We start from the raw sequence: 17,096 nt of genomic DNA on the forward strand, positions 1-17,096 counted from the left end.
TCAACTCAGTTTTTCACAATTCCTGACATTTAATCCTAGTAAAATGTATTTCTTAAATCAGTTAGGATCACCTCTTTATTTTAAGAGTGTGAAATGTCAGAATAATAGTAGAGAGAATGATTTATTTCAGCTTTTATTTCTTTCATCACATTCTCAGTGGGTTAGAAGTTTACATACACTCAATAAGTATTTGGTAGCATTGCCTTTATATTGTTTAACTTGGGTCAAACATTTCAGGTTGCCTTCCACAAGCTTCCCACAATAAGTTGGGTTAATTTTGGCCCCTTCCTGCTGATAGAGCTGGTGTAACTGAGTCAGGTTGGTAGGCCTCCTTGCTCGCGCACGCTTTTTCAGATCTGCCCACAAATTTTCTATGGGATTGAAGTCAGTGATGGCCACTTGGGGTCATTGTCCATTTGGAAGACCCATTTGCGACCAAGCTTTAACTTCCTGACTGATGTCTTGAGATGTTGCTTCAATATATCCACATGATTTTCCAGCCTCATGATGCCATCTATTTTGTGTAGTGCACTAGTCCCTCCTGCAGCAAAGCACCCCCACAACATGATGCTGCCACCCCCGTGCTTCATAGTTTGGATGGTGTTCTTCGGCTTGCAAGCCTCCCCCTTTTTCCTCTAAACATAACGATGGTCATTATGGCCAAACAGTTCTATTTTTGTTTCATCAGACCAGAGGACATTTCTCCTAAAAGTACGATCTTTGTCCCCTTGTGCAGTTGCAATATCAACAGTGAAGAGGCGACTCCGGGATACAAACTTCTAAGGCACTGCAGAATTCCATGAAAAAGGGTAAAGAGATTTCTCTGATAGCAATCTAGTTGTGAGCATTCCCATTTTTTGATACATTGGAACAAAGCTCCATGGTATTGTTGTACCTCAGCATCGCCTATCTCCAGATGACGCAAGCCACTTTGTCATTTATCCAATTCAATAAAACGGCAAATTCCTTTGTTACGGGTGGGCTATTGTATCAGGCTTAAGGCAAATTATAAACCTGTCTTTGTGTGGCTGATAGTTTTCACTGTTTCATACATCAAGTAATGAAAGTGGTACCCTAAGGCAGTGACATCACCTAGACCAGCGAGTCAGCACTTTCACAACTCTACCTAAAATGGGGTAAACTAACTCACAACAACATTTTGACTTTAATTTGCAAAGTATCGGTTAGACTTTCAAAGCCAGATAAAACGCTCAGGGAAAACGAAACAAAAATGAAACAAAGAAACTTGTTCAGACATACACTATATATCCAAAAGTCTGTGGACACCCCTTCAAATGAGTGGATTCAGCTATTTCAGCCCCACCCATTGCTGACAGGTGTATAAAATCGAGCACAAAGCAATGCAATCTCCATAGAAAAATATTGGCAGTAGAATGGCATTACTGAAGAGCTCAGTAGCTTTCAACGTGGCACCGTCGTAGGATGCCACCTTTCCAACAAGTCAGTTCGTAAAATTTCTGTCCTGCTCATGCTTCCCCGGTCAATTGTAAGTGCTGTTATTGTGAAGTGGAAACGTCTAGGAGCAACAATGGCTCAGTCTCAAAGTGGTAGGGCACACAAGCTTACAGAACAGGACTGACAAGTGCTGAAGCACGTAGCGCGTACAAATCGTCTGTTTACAGTTGCAATACTCACCACCAAGTTCCAAAATGCCTCTGGAAGCAACATTTGTCAGGAGAACCAAGAAATTGGTTTTCCGTGGCCGAGCAGCAGCACACAAGCCTAAGTACACCATGCGCCATGCCAAGCGTCGGTTCGAGTGGTGCAAAGCCTGAGAGCAGTGGAAACGCATTCTCTGAAGTGATGAATCACGCTCCACCATCTGGCAGTCCAACGGATTAATTTGGGTTTGGCGGAGGCCAGGAGATCGCTACTGTACCTGCCCGAATGCATAGTGCCAACTGTAAAGTTTAGTGGAGGAGGAATAATGGTCTGGGGCTGTTATTCATGGTTCGGGCTAGGCCCCTTAGTTCCAGTGAAGGGAAATGTTAACGCTATAGCATACAATGATATTCCAGATTATTCTGTGCTTCTAACTTTGTGGCAACAGTTTGGGGAAGGCCCTTTCCTGATTCAGTATGACAATGCCCCGTGCACAAAGCGCCCAACCTCACTAATGCTCATGGCTGTGTTCCAACATCTAGTGGAAAGCATTCCCAGAAGAGTGGAGGCTGTTATAACAGCATATTAATGCCCATGATTTTGGAATGAGATGTTTGACGAGCAGGTGTCCGCATACTATTAGACTATCTGTGATTAACTTTGACATAATGTTTTTTTTTTTTTTTTTTTTTTTAACTCAGCAAGTCAGTTGAAGGCCTACCCCACCAGCCAAACAGGGACAATTCTGCACCACCCTATGAGACTCCCAATCACGGCCGGATGTGTTTCAACCTGGATTCGAACCAGGGACTGTATGCAGTGAGATGCAGTGCTTTAGACCGCTGTGCCACTCGTGAGCCCATAATATATCAAAGCACCTATGCCCTCAGAAAAATTATGGAAAACACACTTTTTTAGGGGGATATTCTTTTTCATTTAGCAAGCTAATTAAACTCGTAAAAGTGCTGATTGAGCATATTCCCTGTATCGTCTTGATTGAATAATAAATAACGGATGGGTTCCTTCACACCTCAGGCACTCGGCTTCAAAGCTCCTCAAACAATGATTGAATAGGTTCAAGAGGAAAACAATATACCGCTTAACACATTTTTCTCAAGACAACCATTTTCATGTCATAAGTATTTTGCAGTCTGTGACATGGGCCACAAAAGCTTTTTTATTTTCCACAAAGGTTTTTAATTCAGTAATGTCATGGTAACTCTAAGAAGCACACTCCAACACCTCAGCCATTGTGTGACATACACGGTCAGCCTGAATTCATTGGCATTATGGAGATATATTCCTGTTTTCTCCTACTGCTCTGAAACAAAGATCATTTAACATCCTACGACTTAAAAATCTGCCTTCATCTCATCACTGTTCGTCACTCGCCCCCTGTCAGAATTGATTATCTGGGAAACGTTTACCAGTACTGATCATCAGGGTTTCTGACCATTTCGGTAAGTTTCCATCCCACGCCCTTCTCAGTGATGAGAGCTAAAGACACTTGAGGGGACCATTGGTCAGATCGCCCCAGGAAAGGTTGTGTCTATCACTCTAGCAATGTTTACAGGCATTTCTAAAATAGTGGGTTAAAAAATAGGGTAATTGTTGCAGTCGATTTTCATCCTGTTCACGACATTGAATAAGGATCTTGTTATAAAGAGGGAGAGTCTATGACCTGTTTTTGTTTTGAAAAAAGCAATATCCTTCTCTTTACTCCTTTAAGGTATTACCTTGCACATAACAGATGTCATGAGTGTTTCCCCCTACAGAAAAGTAGGGACTTTATGGTGGTAGTGAAAAACAAAATTTCTCCTTTATTTAACGTGAAATATGCAGAAATCACTGCACCATTTACTGATTAAAAAAAAGTATAATTGGTTGTGTAATTTCTGTTTATGTGACAAAACAAACAGTCATTGTGTAGAGAAACATTGTACCAAATAAACCGCAGAGAAATATATTTTCCATAACCAAAATAAAAGTATTTTCAGCTGTTTGAAGCTGGTGTTCAAAACCGAATCTTAAGAATGAAAAGCATAGAAATAGCTCACATAGAACAGATCTACAGCTTTTTAGACTTGCTTTAAATGAGAATGACAGATCTATAACTCACATTTCTATGTGAATTTGGTCAGGTTGCCCAAAAAGTTACACATTGCAGCATTAAAGAAAGTGTCAAGACACAACCAATTTTGCTAGACAAGCCAGGTAGTCCCTTGACACTTTAATGGACATTTGCCAAGATGTAAAAAAATGTTTTTTTAATTGACTTGGTCTTGGGAGGAGGGAGAGGATTTGATGAGAGTATTTTTTTTGTTACAGTCTAATATTTTTTTGCCAGAGGAGTCAACATACTACAACTATGTGGCACAATAAAAAAAGTACTACTTATGGCCAGTGTAGTAGTCGAGTCACTAAACCATATCCGAGTCGAATCCCAAGTCCCCTGAGCTCGAGTCCGAGTTGGTCACGAGTCCCTTTGGCTATGCCATATACACCGTCATAGTACGAATGAAGCCTGGGTTGGAGTGGGAAGCTAAAAGCCTGAGTAGATCTAGCTTGTTTCGTAGTATACCCCTCAGGTCCAAGTGCTCAAGTCTGAGTCACAGTGACCGGGTCTGAGGTTTTAAGTTGAACGTGGTTCCAGTCTTTTCTTAATTTTTTTCTGTTCCATATGTGAGATTGTGCCACACTGCACCATATGCTGAAAACTTTGAAGAGCAAAACAAATGATTTGGGGTTCTTTAGACATATTTGGTATTTTGGTTACTGGTGTTTTGTAGCTCGCTCGTATTGCCGGCTTGACGGCTCGATGCTTGGCTGTTGCTAAATTCGCACCTCTATTGATTTGGCTCGGATTTGGTCAAAGAAATCTGCCCAGCAACAACTAGTGGCTGGCTGTCGGGAAGATTTTCATGTGAGCATTGAAGTAGCGCAAAGATTTTCCTCATTGCACAATGGTCATAATTGCCTGTAAAATGCAATAGCCTATGAAACAAATAAGTAATACACACAGGCTCACACATATTTAATTTTAATTTTAATATAATGTTCAATAGTTATGTCAAATCAGTAATGATGTTGAAGGGGCTGAATGGTCTCTAGACGGAATTGGCTATTGAATAAATTGTAACATTCTTTCAGCTACTTTATTTTGGTTGGTAATCACCCACTGATATTTGTGTAGGTTTTTATTGCAAAGTGAAAAGAAGTGAAAAGAAAAGGGAGACTTGTCAGAACCTGGTTATTGGATACAGGGGGGGGAATTGGGAGGGTAAAGCGAGAAGACAAATTCAAAGACAAACTACTTTTCTATACTCAAGGGGAGAAAGAGACAAATATCTACAGTGGCTTACGAAAGCATTTTTCCTATTTTGTTGCCTTACAACCTGGAATTAAAATAGATTTTGTTGGGGGTTTGTATCACTTGATTTACACAACATGCCTACCACTCTGAAGATGAAACATATTTTTAATTGTGAAACAAACAAGAAATAAGACAAAAGAACAGAAAACTTTGAGCGTGCATAGCTATTCACCCCCCCCACAAAGTCAATACTTTGTAGAGCTACATATGCAGCGATTCATCATTCCTTCAATTCTGACCTCTTCTGACCAGTTTCTCAGTCCCTGCCGATGAAAAACATTCCCACATTCCACACATGCTGCCACCACCATGCTTCACTGTGGGGATGGTCGTCTCGGGGTGATGAGAGGTATTGGGCAAGACATAGCATTTTCCTTGATGGCCAAAAAGTCTCATCTGACAAGAGTACCTTCTTCCATATGTTTGGGGAGTCTCCCACATGCATTTTTTTCTTTAAGCAATTACTTTTTTTCTGGCCACTCTTCCATAAAGTCCAGCTCTGTGGAGTGTACTGCTTCAAGTGGTCCTATGGACAGATGCTCCAATCTCCGCTGTCTCTTTGTTGCCTATCTGATTAATGCCCTCCTTGACTGGTCCGTGAGCTTTGGTGGGTGGCCCTCACTTGGCAGGTTTGTTGTGGTGCCATATTATATTTTTTATAATGGATTTAATGGTGCTCCGTGGGATGTTCAAAGTTTCTCTTTTTTTTTTATAACCCAACCCTGATCTGTACTTCTGCCCAACTTTGTCCCTGACCTGTTTGGGGGGCACCTTGGTTTTCATGGTTTTTATTTATTTTATTATACATTTATTTTACTAGGCAAGTCAGTTAAGAACAAATTCTTATTTTCAATGACGGCCTAGTGGGTTAACTGCCTTGTTCAGGGGCGAGAACAACAGATTAGTACCTTGTCAGCTTGGGGATTTGAACATGCTACATTTCGGTTAATAGCCCAACGCTCTAACCACTAGGCTACCCTGCCACCCCACTTGCTTGGTAGTGCCGCTTGCTTAGTGGTGCCGCTTGCTTAGTGGTGTTGTAGACTCTTGGGCCTTTCAAAACAGGTGTATATATACACTGAGATCATGTGACAGATCATGTGACACTTAAATAAAGTCCACCTGTGTGCAATCTAACTAATTATGTTACTTCTGAAGGCAATTGGTTGCATCAGATCTTATTTAGGGGCTTTGTAGGAAAGGGGGTGAATACATATGCACACACCACTTTTTCGTTTGAATTTTTTTGAACAAGTTATTTTTTTCATTTCACTTCACCAATTTGGAATATTTTGGACAATTTTATGTCCATTACGTGAAATCTAAATAAAAATCTATTTAAATTACAGGTTGTAATGCAAAAAGGAAAAACGTCAAGGGGATGAATACTTTTGCACTGATGTTTTACTATTCAACTCAAAACCTTTGTAAAGCTGCTTGTGTTTCTTATGTCGATATAGGACTTGTTTTACTGTGGATATAGATACTTTTGTACCTGTTTCCTCCAGCATCTTCACAAGGTCCTTTGCGGTTGTTCTGGGATTGATTTGCACTTTTCGCACCAAAGTACGTTAATCTCTAAGAACAGAATGCGTCTCCTTCCTGAGCAGTATGACGGCTGTGTGGTCCCATGGTGTTTATACTTGCGTGCTATTGTTTGTACAGTTGAATGTGGTACCTCCAGGAGTTTGGAAATTGCTCCCAAGGCTTGTGGAGACTACAATCTTTATTCTGAGGTCTTGGCTGATTTATTTAGATTTTCTCATGATGTCAAGCAAAGAGGCACTGAGTTTGAAGGTAGGCCTTGAAATACATCCACAGGTACACCTCCAATTGACTCAAATGATGTCAATTAGCCTATCAGAAGCTTCTCAAGCCATGACATCATTTTCTAGAATTTTCCAAGCTGTTTAAAAGGCACAGCCAACTTAGTGTATGTAAACTTCTGACCCACTGGAATTGTGATACAGCGAATTATAAGTGAAATAATGTGTCTGTAAACAATTGTTGAAAAATGATTTGTGTCATGCACAAAGTAGACGTCCTAACTGACTTGCCAAAACTATAGTTTGTTAACAAGAAATTTGTGGAGTGGTTGAAAAACTAGTTTTAATGACTCCAACCTAAGTGTATGTAAACGTCCGACTTCAACTGTAGTTTCAGAATTATCTTTAATAAATGTATTCTCAGTTGCAGGCTACTGTCATACACACCACAACATCAATCTGTCAAAAACAGGGAGTAAAAGTAGCTCTAACTGCAAGTCGTAAACTGTTAAATTGAAAACAAAGGGCAAGCAAACCAACTAGTGAACTCTGCTGAAAGCCCAAGGCCAGGCATCATCTCTGCCACAGACCTATTTCAGAACCCAGCCTCCAAAACCAACTGCAGAGAGAACATGCACAGTTTTACGTAAGAAACGAAAGGGTAGCAAATAAATACAAATGTCTAGAAGCCATGTTTATTTTTATTTTTTTTCAGAACGCTGAATGACAATGATATGAATAAGACTGTCATTCAGTCTGCAGACTAAAGGTCCTTGTGATTGATGGGATTAGATGTTGGCTCGAGCTACACTGTCAAACTACTACTGGCAGAGTGTTAAAAAAAGCCATAAATGTGAATCCTAGCTAAATTAGGTTTATCCACTCTTCAGACATTGTAGACATTGGATGTTGGGAAATTCTACCCAACCAGAAACAGATGGTCTGAGATGTGTGTGTATATATATTATTATTTATTTATTTATTTTTATGAATCCTCATTTATCCTGCTACTAGGTTAATTGAAAACCAATTTGCATGTGTTACTGTGTGGCTGAGATACATTGCCTGTAAATCTATTGTCCTTGAGGCAAAGCAAATGACAACCGAGACGCAACTTTGCATGAGAAACACCTTCAAGAACACTATTAGAAGTCACTCTTTTAGCCAAATTAGAGACAAGAGAAAGGCCATGTGAGATGGTTATCTGCTAAAACACTCCATGTGTTCTACCCTAATTGCTGACACAGCGTTTTAAATTGACGGTGTTCTGCTCTCATGTAAAAAAAAGAAAGAAAGAAAGGTCTGTGTCACCAGGCCCGAGAAATATTTATCTTCCCCTGACACACTGGTACTGTCTGTACCTGGGAGGCCTTGATCAGCACTATGCACTAATAGGTGGGAGTGTGTGTGTGTGTGTGTGTGTGTGTGTGTGTGTGTGTGTGTGTGTGTGTGTGTGTGTGCGCGCAAAGGTCTGTGTCATCATGACCACAGCAGTCTGATTCTCAGAAGTCCTGGAGAACCAGCAGGAGGATAAGGGTTAAGTGTCAGCAGCTAATCAGTCAGATAGTAGGTAGAGGGGCTCTAGCTGACTGATTACAGCTCAGGCTTTCAATTAGCTATCCTATCCACACAAGAAGAAGAAAAAGTACACCTAATGGAATAGCGGGGACTGTGAAGCAGCACAAACATAGGCACAGACACCTGCATACAAACACACAATAACATATGCACTATAAACACACATACACACATGGATTTTGTGCTGTAGATATGTGGTAGTAGAGTAAGGGCCTGAGGGCACACACTTAATGTGTTGTGAAATCTGTTGTGAATGTGTTGTAATGTTTAAAAAATGGTATAACTGCCTTAATTTAGCTGGACCACAGAAAGAGTAGCTGCTACCTTGGCTGCAGCTAATGGTGAGCCATAATACATACAAATGCAAGGGTGTAGTGGGTCTTAAAGTCAGTTTCAGACATTGCAGACAAACTGTTAAAAGCCCAGTGCAGTCAAAAAGGTGATTTACCTGTGTTTTACATATATTTCCAAACTATGAGGTTGGAATAATACTACGAAATTGTGAAAATGATCATGTCCTTTTGATGTAAGAGCTATTTGAAAAGGCTGGCTGAAATATCAGCCTGTTTTGGTGGGATGGATGGAGTTTAGGCCTGCCTGGTGACATCTCCAGGTGGAAAATTAGAGAGTTTCTCATCTCCACTCAACCACCCCAGACATTCCTAGCTAAATTCTTGCTTGAGAAATTGCTCATTGCTAAGAAGCTTTTTTTGTTTCATTTTGACCATTTAATTGAAAACAATCACAGGAAGGTACTTCACTGTTACCCAGGAAGGATTTGATGTTGAGATAAAAACAGCTGCCTTGGACCTTTATCCGCAGCATCTGGCAGCCCCATTGCCTCTGACCACAAAACATTGGCTTTAATTTCTGCTCCTTTCTGATGATTGCCAATGATCATCAAATCAAATCAACGTTTATTTGTCACGTGCGCCGAATACAACAGATGAAAGGTGAAATGCTTACTTACAGGCTCTAACCAATAGTGCAAAAAAGGTATTAGGTGAACAATAGGTAGGTAAAGAAATAAAAACAACAGTAAAAAGACAGGCTATACAAGTAGCGAGGCTATATATAGACACCGGTTAGTCAGGCTGATTGAGGTAGTATTTACATGTAGATATGGTTAAAGTGAATGTGCATTTATGATGAACAGAGAGTAGCAATAGCGTAAAAGAAGGGTTGGCGGGTGGGACACAATGCAGATAGCCCGGTTAGCCAATGTGCGGGAACAGTGGTTGGTCGGCCCAATTGAGGTAGTATGTACATGAGTGTATAGTTATAGTGACTATGCATATATGATAAACAGAGAGTAGCAGCAGCGTAACAAAGAGGGGTTGGGGGGGGGGCGTACGCACTACCCGTTGTAATGCCTTGCGGTCAAAGGCTGAGCAATTGCCGTACCAGGCAGTGATGCAACCAGGTAGGATGCTCTCGATGTTGCAGCTGAACCTTTTGAAGATCTCAGGACCCATGCCAAATCTTTTTAGCTTCCTGAGGGGGAATATGCTTTGTCGTGCCCTCTTCACGACTGTCTTGGTGTGTTTGGACCAATCTAGTTTGTTGTTGATGTGGACACCAAGGAACTTGAAGCTCTCAACCTGCTCCACTACAGCCCCGTCGATGAGAATGGGGGTGTGCTCGGTCCTCCTTTTCCTGTAGTGCACAATCATCTCCTTAGTCTTGGTTACTCTGAGGGATAGGTTGTTATTCTGGCACCACCCGGCCAGATCTCTGACCTCCTCCCTATAGGCTGTCTCGTCGTTGTCGGTGATCAGGCCTACCACTGTTGTCGTCTGCAAACTTAATGATTGTGTTGGAGTTGTGCCTGGCCATGCAGTCGTGGGTGAACAAGGAGTACAGGAGGGGACTGAGCACGCACCCCTGGGGAGCTCCAGTGTTGAGGATCAGCGTGGCAGATGTGTTGCTACCTACCCTCACCACCTGGGGGCGGCCCTTCAGGAAGTCCAGGATCCAGTTGCAGAGGGAGGTGTTTAGTCCCAGGTTCCTAAGTTTAGTGATGAGCTTTGAGGGTACTATGGTGTTGAACGCTGAGCTGTAGTCAATGAATAGCATTCTCAAGTGTTCCTTTTGTCCAGGTGGGAAAGGGCAGTGTGGAGTGCAATAGAGATTGCATTATCTGTGGATCTGTTTGGGCAGTATGCAAATTAGAGTGGGTCTAGGGTTTCTGGGATAATGGTGTTGATGTGAGCCATTACCAACCTTTCAAAGCACTTCATGGCCACGGACGTGAGTGCTATGGGTCTGTAGTCATTTAGGCAGGTTGCCTTTGTGTTCTTGGGCATAGGGACTATGGTGGTCTGCTTGAAACAAATTAGTACTACAGACTCAATCAGGAACATGTTGAAAATGTCAGTGAAGACACCTGCCAGTTGGTCAGCACATGCCCAGAGCACCCGTCCTGGTAATCCGTCTGGCCCCTCAGCCTTGTGTATGTTGACCTGTTTAAAGGTTTTACTCACGTCGGCTACGGAGAGAGTGATCACACAGTCGTCCGGAACAGCTGATGCTCTCATGCATGCCTCAGTATCGCTTGCCTCGAAGCGAGCATAGAAGTGATTTAGCTAGTCTGGTAGGCTCGTGTCACTGGGCAGCTCGTGACTGTGCTTCCCTTTGAAGTCTAATAGTTTGCAAGCCCTGCCACATAAGATGAGCGTCGGAGCCAGTGTAGTATGATTCAATCTTAGCCCTGTATTGACGCTTTGCCTGTTTGATAGTTCGTCGCAGGGCATAGCAGGATTTCTTGTAAGCTTTCGGGTTAGAGTCCCGCACCTTGAAAGGGGCAGCTCTACCCTGTAGCTCAGTGCGAATGTTGCCTGTAATCCATGGCTTCTGGTTGGGGTATGTATGTACAGTCACTGTGGGGACGACGTCCTCGATGCACTTATTGATAAAGCCAGTGACTGATGTGGTGTAACTCCTCAATGCCATCAGAAGAATCCCGGAACATGTTCCCGTCTGTAATAGCAAAACAGTCCTGTAGTTTAGCATCTGCTTCATCTGACCAGTTTTTTATAGACCAAGTTACTGGTGCTTCCTGCTTTAATTTGTGCTTGTAAGCAGGAATCAGGAGGATAGAGTTGTGGTCGGATTTACCAAATGGAGGGCGAGGGAGAGCTTTGTACGCGTCTCTGTGTGTGGAGTACAGGTGATATAGATTTTTATCCCTCTGGTTGCACATTTAACATGTTGATGGAAATTTGGTAGAACTGATTTAAGTTCCCCTGCATTAAAGTCTCCGGCCACTAGGAGCGCCGCCTCTGGGTGAGTGGTTTCCTGTTTGCTTATTTCCTTATACAGCTGCCTGAGTGCGATCTTAGTGCCAGCATCTGTCTGTGGTGGTAAATAAACAGCCACGTAAAGTATAGCTGAAATCTCACTAGGCAAGTAGTGTGGCATGCAATTTATCACAATATAATCTACTTCAGGCGAGCAAAATCTAGAGACTTCCTTAGATTTTGTGCACCAGCTACTGTTTACAAATATGCACAGACCCCCCACCCCCTCGTCTTACTGGAGTGTTCTGTTCTATCTTGCCGGTGCAGCGTGTATCCCGCTAGCTGAATATCCATGTCGTCGTTCAGCCACGATTCCGTGAAACATAGGATATTACAGTTTTTGATGTCCCGTTGGTAGGATATTTGTGAGCGAACCTAGTCTAGTTTATTGTCCAATGACTGCACGTTGGCGAGTTGTATTGACGGTAATGGCAGCTTTCCCATTCGCCTTTTCCGGGTCCTGACCAGGCATCTGGCTCTTTGTCCTCTGTACCTGCGTCGCCTCCTCTTGCAAATAACGGGGATGATGGCACTGTCGGGTGTTTGGAGAATGTCTTGTGCTTCTTGAAGAAAAAATATTTGTCTTAATCCGAGGTGAGTGATCGCTGTCCTGATATCCAGAAGCTCGTTTTTGCCGTATGATACGGTTTCAGAAACATTATGTACAAAACAAGTTACAAATAACGCGAAAAAACCCACATAATAACACAATTGGTTGGGCGCCCGTAAAACCGCTGCCATTTCTTCCGGCGCCATTTTGTCGAGACACCTAGCAGGTGATCTACTGTGCCGAAGTTCCTTAAACTGTGTCTCATCCCTTAGGACAATATAGTTCAGCCAACCACAAACTAGAAAATGATAACTAGAAATAGAAAGCGTGCTTTCTAGTGTGGATCATGTGATGTTACCAGAACATTGAAATGAAATGGGACAAATAGTGTGTTTTGCAGAGATATTTCTCAGAAGTGATCCAAGCGTGCTAACCGAACACTCCCTGGGTTGTACTGTACACAAGGGCCAGTATAGTCAGCTGTGAATGGGAATATAATCTAGAAGGTTTTATCTGTGGATAGCAGATGGAGGCATACAGTAATATTACTGGACTGTGGCATACCGGAGGGTCCTATGGGGTACTGTAATTGACAGCAATGAGAACCTCAGAGCACACCCCGAGCATAATGAGAACCAAGTACATGTTCAGTTAGTTTAATCAATTTCAGGCTATGGTTGCAAAAGAGGAAGGACGAGTGCATTTCTGTATCTTTTACTAAGAATAGAAAGAGATTGATTGTTCAATGAGATTGGGTAAGTGTTCTTTATATAACTGTACCTTGATCAAGAACTCAAAGATGAATATTCCAGTAATGTTTTTAAAAGAAAATGTACATTTTTCTAGTCGACCTTTGATTACCAAATTATTTTGATTAATTCCGACTTGCCTGGTTAAAAAGGTTAAAAAAATAAAATGATTATTATTATTATTATCAGACATCTGGAAGACTACCTGAACAGCCTATCCTTCCATTCTAGAAGAGGCTAGTTGGTCATGATAATTGTCATGATCATCTGATCTATGGGATAGTGACCACATCATCTGGTCTAAGCAGGTTTCTACCACACGCTGTGGAGGTTGATATCTTAATCCAACCTCCATGGCAATAGATCAATACAATGACCGCTGCTGGTATTGAAAATTAGGACAATTGTCTTTCAAAGTAAAGGACTAAAGATTTAACATACAGTATATCAGCCTAATTTAGTGTCCATTATTAGATACACTTGAACTTGCTTGTTGAACCGCATAGGAAAAACACAAGATCAAACCTTGAGAATAACAGTGTGATACCGAAAGCATGTTTGCATATGACCACAATTAATATTGATTAATCAATGGCATTTGAGACCTATATATGTACACACACACACACATATATATATATATATATATATATATATACATACATATATACATACATATATATATATATATATATATATACATATATATGTGTGTGTGTGTGTGTGTGTGTGTGTGTGTGTGTGTGTGTGTGTGTGTGTGTGTGTGTGTGTGTGTGTGTGTGTGTATATATATAGGTCTCAAATATTACCACTAACTGTCTTTATTTCCCAAACAAAATTCAACACAATCACAAATCACTTTTTTGCCTTTTTAATCACTCTAAGCATATTTTAACACAGGCTTTACACCTAACAAACAACTTGCACTTTTTAAAAACACTTTTAACATAGGCCAGGCTCTGTTGTTACCTCATATCCCAGCAATAATGCCTTCAATTACACTCAACTTGCCTTTGGCTAAACTTACCCCATAGCCATTGGCTCAATTTACCCAAAGGCAAACATTTAGACTATATTAGCCCACACAGCTACAAGGATGCACTTTCATGCTAGGTTTAGGACCTCATATTGAGGTGTATAGAGACCTCTGAACTGATATATAAAACCATCTTAAAAGTATCTACTTCGGTTTAGATACAAGTATCATAAAACCTCTAACACAATACATTAATCTGGTTTCTTCCTTCAGACTCCATGAAATGATGACTCTTCCTAAAACTTTGGTCAAATTATACATTTTGAGCCAGCTGTGCCATCAGAGACTCTGGGTTCGCGCCCAGGCTCTGTCGTAACCGGCCGCGACCGTGAGGTCCGTGGGGCGACGCACAATTGGCCTAGCGTCATCCGGGTTAGGGAGGGCTTGGTCGGTAGGGATGTCCTTATCTCATCGCGCACCAGCGACTCCTGTGGCGGGCTGGGCGCAGTGCACGCTAACCAAGGTTGCCAGGTGCACGGTGTTTCCTCCGACACATTGGTGCGGCTGGCTTCCGGGTTGGATGCGCGCTGTGTTAAGAAGCAGTGCGGCTGGTTGGGTGGTGTATCGGAGGACGCATGACTTTCAACCTTCGTCTCTCCCGAGCCCGTACGGGAGTTGTAGCGATGAGACAAGATAGTAGCTACTAAAAACAATTGGATACCATGAAATTAGGGAGAAAAAGGGGTAAAAATTAAAATTAAAATACAATTTAAAAAATAATAATAATTATACATTTTGTGTATGGTTTCTTAGAAACAAGGGGTGGCTCAAATAACCATTTGGCTCAACTTTACCTCACTCTCCCCTACTCTAGGACTAGAGATGAGAAACGCTGGGTTAAGAAACCTAAAATGCTGAACGACTTAAAGTGGCACAAATCTAACTTGGCCTGTAGGCCAATATAAAGCACAATTGGCGATTATTTAATGTCTCTCAGTTGCCTAAGCCTCCAGCACCCATAGCTTCCCCGGCTACCTTTGATGCAGTGTCGCTTAATGCTCCCTTCATGTACACAGCTCATCTTTCTGAGTTCTGGATCCCTCAGTCATTTCCCGAAACTCCTCAATTAACACAGTAGTTGACCCCGTCTCTCTCTCTGTGCTGTATTGCCATTCCTTTTCTCAGTTTCACAAATTGCCCTCTAAGACACAACTCCAAATTCAAGCCTTATTTGCAAGAAAGGAGTGACAATGTTTCCAAAGCAATATACTATAAATACAGTACAAAACATGTTACATATAGGAACTTATCCAAGCAAATTACAACAGAGTATAATCAAGTTAGGAGAACCACCAATGGACAGATCACTCTTGGATATACTACAATTCAAACTCCCCCAAACTATTCCCAGCCCCTCGCTCGCTCTTCGCTCTCCATCTCTCAGTCTCGCTCTCCTTTCTATCTCTGTTTCTGTTCATCTCTTACCCTCTGAGAAGTTGATGAGTCCCAGCAGATGCAGCAGCTTGAGCGAGGCACACACCAGCACCACGATTCCCACCGCCTGCAGCCCCTCAGTCTCCCACAACGCGTTCAGCATGCCTCCACCATGCCCCAGCTCCGGCCCCCGACCCAGCCTCCTCGCGCTCGGGATCTGCGTCCCCTGTGCTCCAGTTCCCCCGCGCCCTCTCCACCTCCGTCGCACCTACCCACACGCCTGCTCACTCCCCAAATCCAGACAGGGTGGGATGGAAGCTGAACGGTGGATGAGAAGACGTCTGCCTTAGAGTCCCAGAAAGTCTGCTAGAGGCATACAGGAAATGTCCCACAGAGTTGCTAAGAAGTAAGAGAATGGTGTTATGGTGCCAAAAACATAACGTGGCTCCTGAAGTGTTTAAAGTGTGCCTTATTCTCTTTCACTCTCTTTGTCTATGTATCTCTCTCTGTCAAGGGAGATTAGTGTATGTGAGCGCTACGGATGAGGAGAGAATTAACTATGTTCCCTCTGACAGTAGCGCTCTCTGAGACGGGAAAGAGGCAGAGGAGGGAGGGAATAAAAGAGCAAGAGGGAGGGAGGTAGAGAGAGGAGCTGTGGATGTTAAAATGGCCAGCTTCAGTCCAAACGGCCAGCTTCAGTCAGCTGATTCTAGCCATCCTTTATGGTTAGTTCTGGTCGGGCAGCTTAGTCTCCTATTCAGAGGTCCCCCACTTTTGTTAGTGTCTTATTGGTCAAGGTCACGCCAAATACTTATAACCACATCTCCTTCAACCACATCAGTTGCCTTGATTCCCGGGACTTCAGTTTCAGTTAGTGTCTGACCCCAGCACGCTGTGTGGTCAGAAACGTGCTTTCCCCATGCTGATGAGCACTTCCACAGTTTTTCCTCCTGCAGAACTTTTCCTCCTGTGGACTGAATCCCTGTACATGTATGTCTGATGTTTAATTGTGCATCTAAACGACCACATAGTTTATGTCAGTTCTCACTGGACATGATTCTCAGTTATCTGAACCATGAGTGGTCAGATGTGTGTGTGATGTGTGTGTGTGAATGTGGACATATTCTTCAATTAAACTCCCCTTAACCTGGACATCCGCCTCATCCTTGTTCTGACCGGACATACTGTAGTGGTTGCTACGGGTCTTAAGCCAGCACCTAAGGTTTCTTATTACATTTATGGTCATTTGATTCTCTACCACCCTACCCCTATTTTTCAGTGGTACTAAAGGTTACAGTCTCACACACTGCGTACTCAAACTGAGTGTACAAAACATTAGGGACACCTGCTCTTTCCATGACATAGACTGACCAGGTGAAAGCTATGATCCCTTATCGATGCCACATATTAAATCCATTTCAATCAGTATAAATGAAGGGGAGGAGACAGGTTAAAGAAGGATTTTAAAGACTTGAGACAATAGAGATATGGATTGTGTATGTGTGCCTTTCAGAAGATGACTGGGCAAGACAAAATATGTAAGTGCCTTTGAACAAGGTATGGTAGTAGGTGCCAGGCACACTTGTTTAAGTGTGTCAAGAACTGCAATGCTGCTGGGTTTTTCACACTCAAAGGCACACAGTTTCCCGTGTGTATGAAGAATGGTCCATCGCCCAAAGGACATCCAGCCAACTTGACACAACTGTGGGATTCATTAGAGTCAACATGGGCCAGCATCCCTGTGGAAC

The 17,096-nt window shown here is 42.5% G+C and overlaps 1 protein-coding gene across 4 annotated transcripts in view; it reads right to left on the minus strand.

Annotated features, from left to right (window-relative positions):
- The window catches only part of LOC110500612 (Kv channel-interacting protein 4), a 241,026-nt gene that overhangs the window by 45,935 nt on the left and 177,995 nt on the right, over window positions 1-17,096 (minus strand). The window contains exon 1 of one of the 4 annotated variants that reach the window (XM_021578064.3): window positions 15,400-15,955. The exons of the other annotated variants lie outside the window; for them this stretch is intronic. Coding sequence (XP_021433739.2) covers window positions 15,400-15,511 — 112 coding nt within the window. The 5' untranslated portion in view covers window positions 15,512-15,955. Of the gene's footprint in view, window positions 1-15,399; window positions 15,956-17,096 lie in introns of those variants that run through there. 4 annotated transcript variants of the gene reach the window in all.

The sequence above is a fragment of the Oncorhynchus mykiss genome, chromosome 21 (assembly GCF_057628025.1).
Source record: "Oncorhynchus mykiss isolate SJ-2025 chromosome 21, ASM5762802v1, whole genome shotgun sequence".
NCBI lineage: Eukaryota > Metazoa > Chordata > Actinopteri > Salmoniformes > Salmonidae > Oncorhynchus > Oncorhynchus mykiss.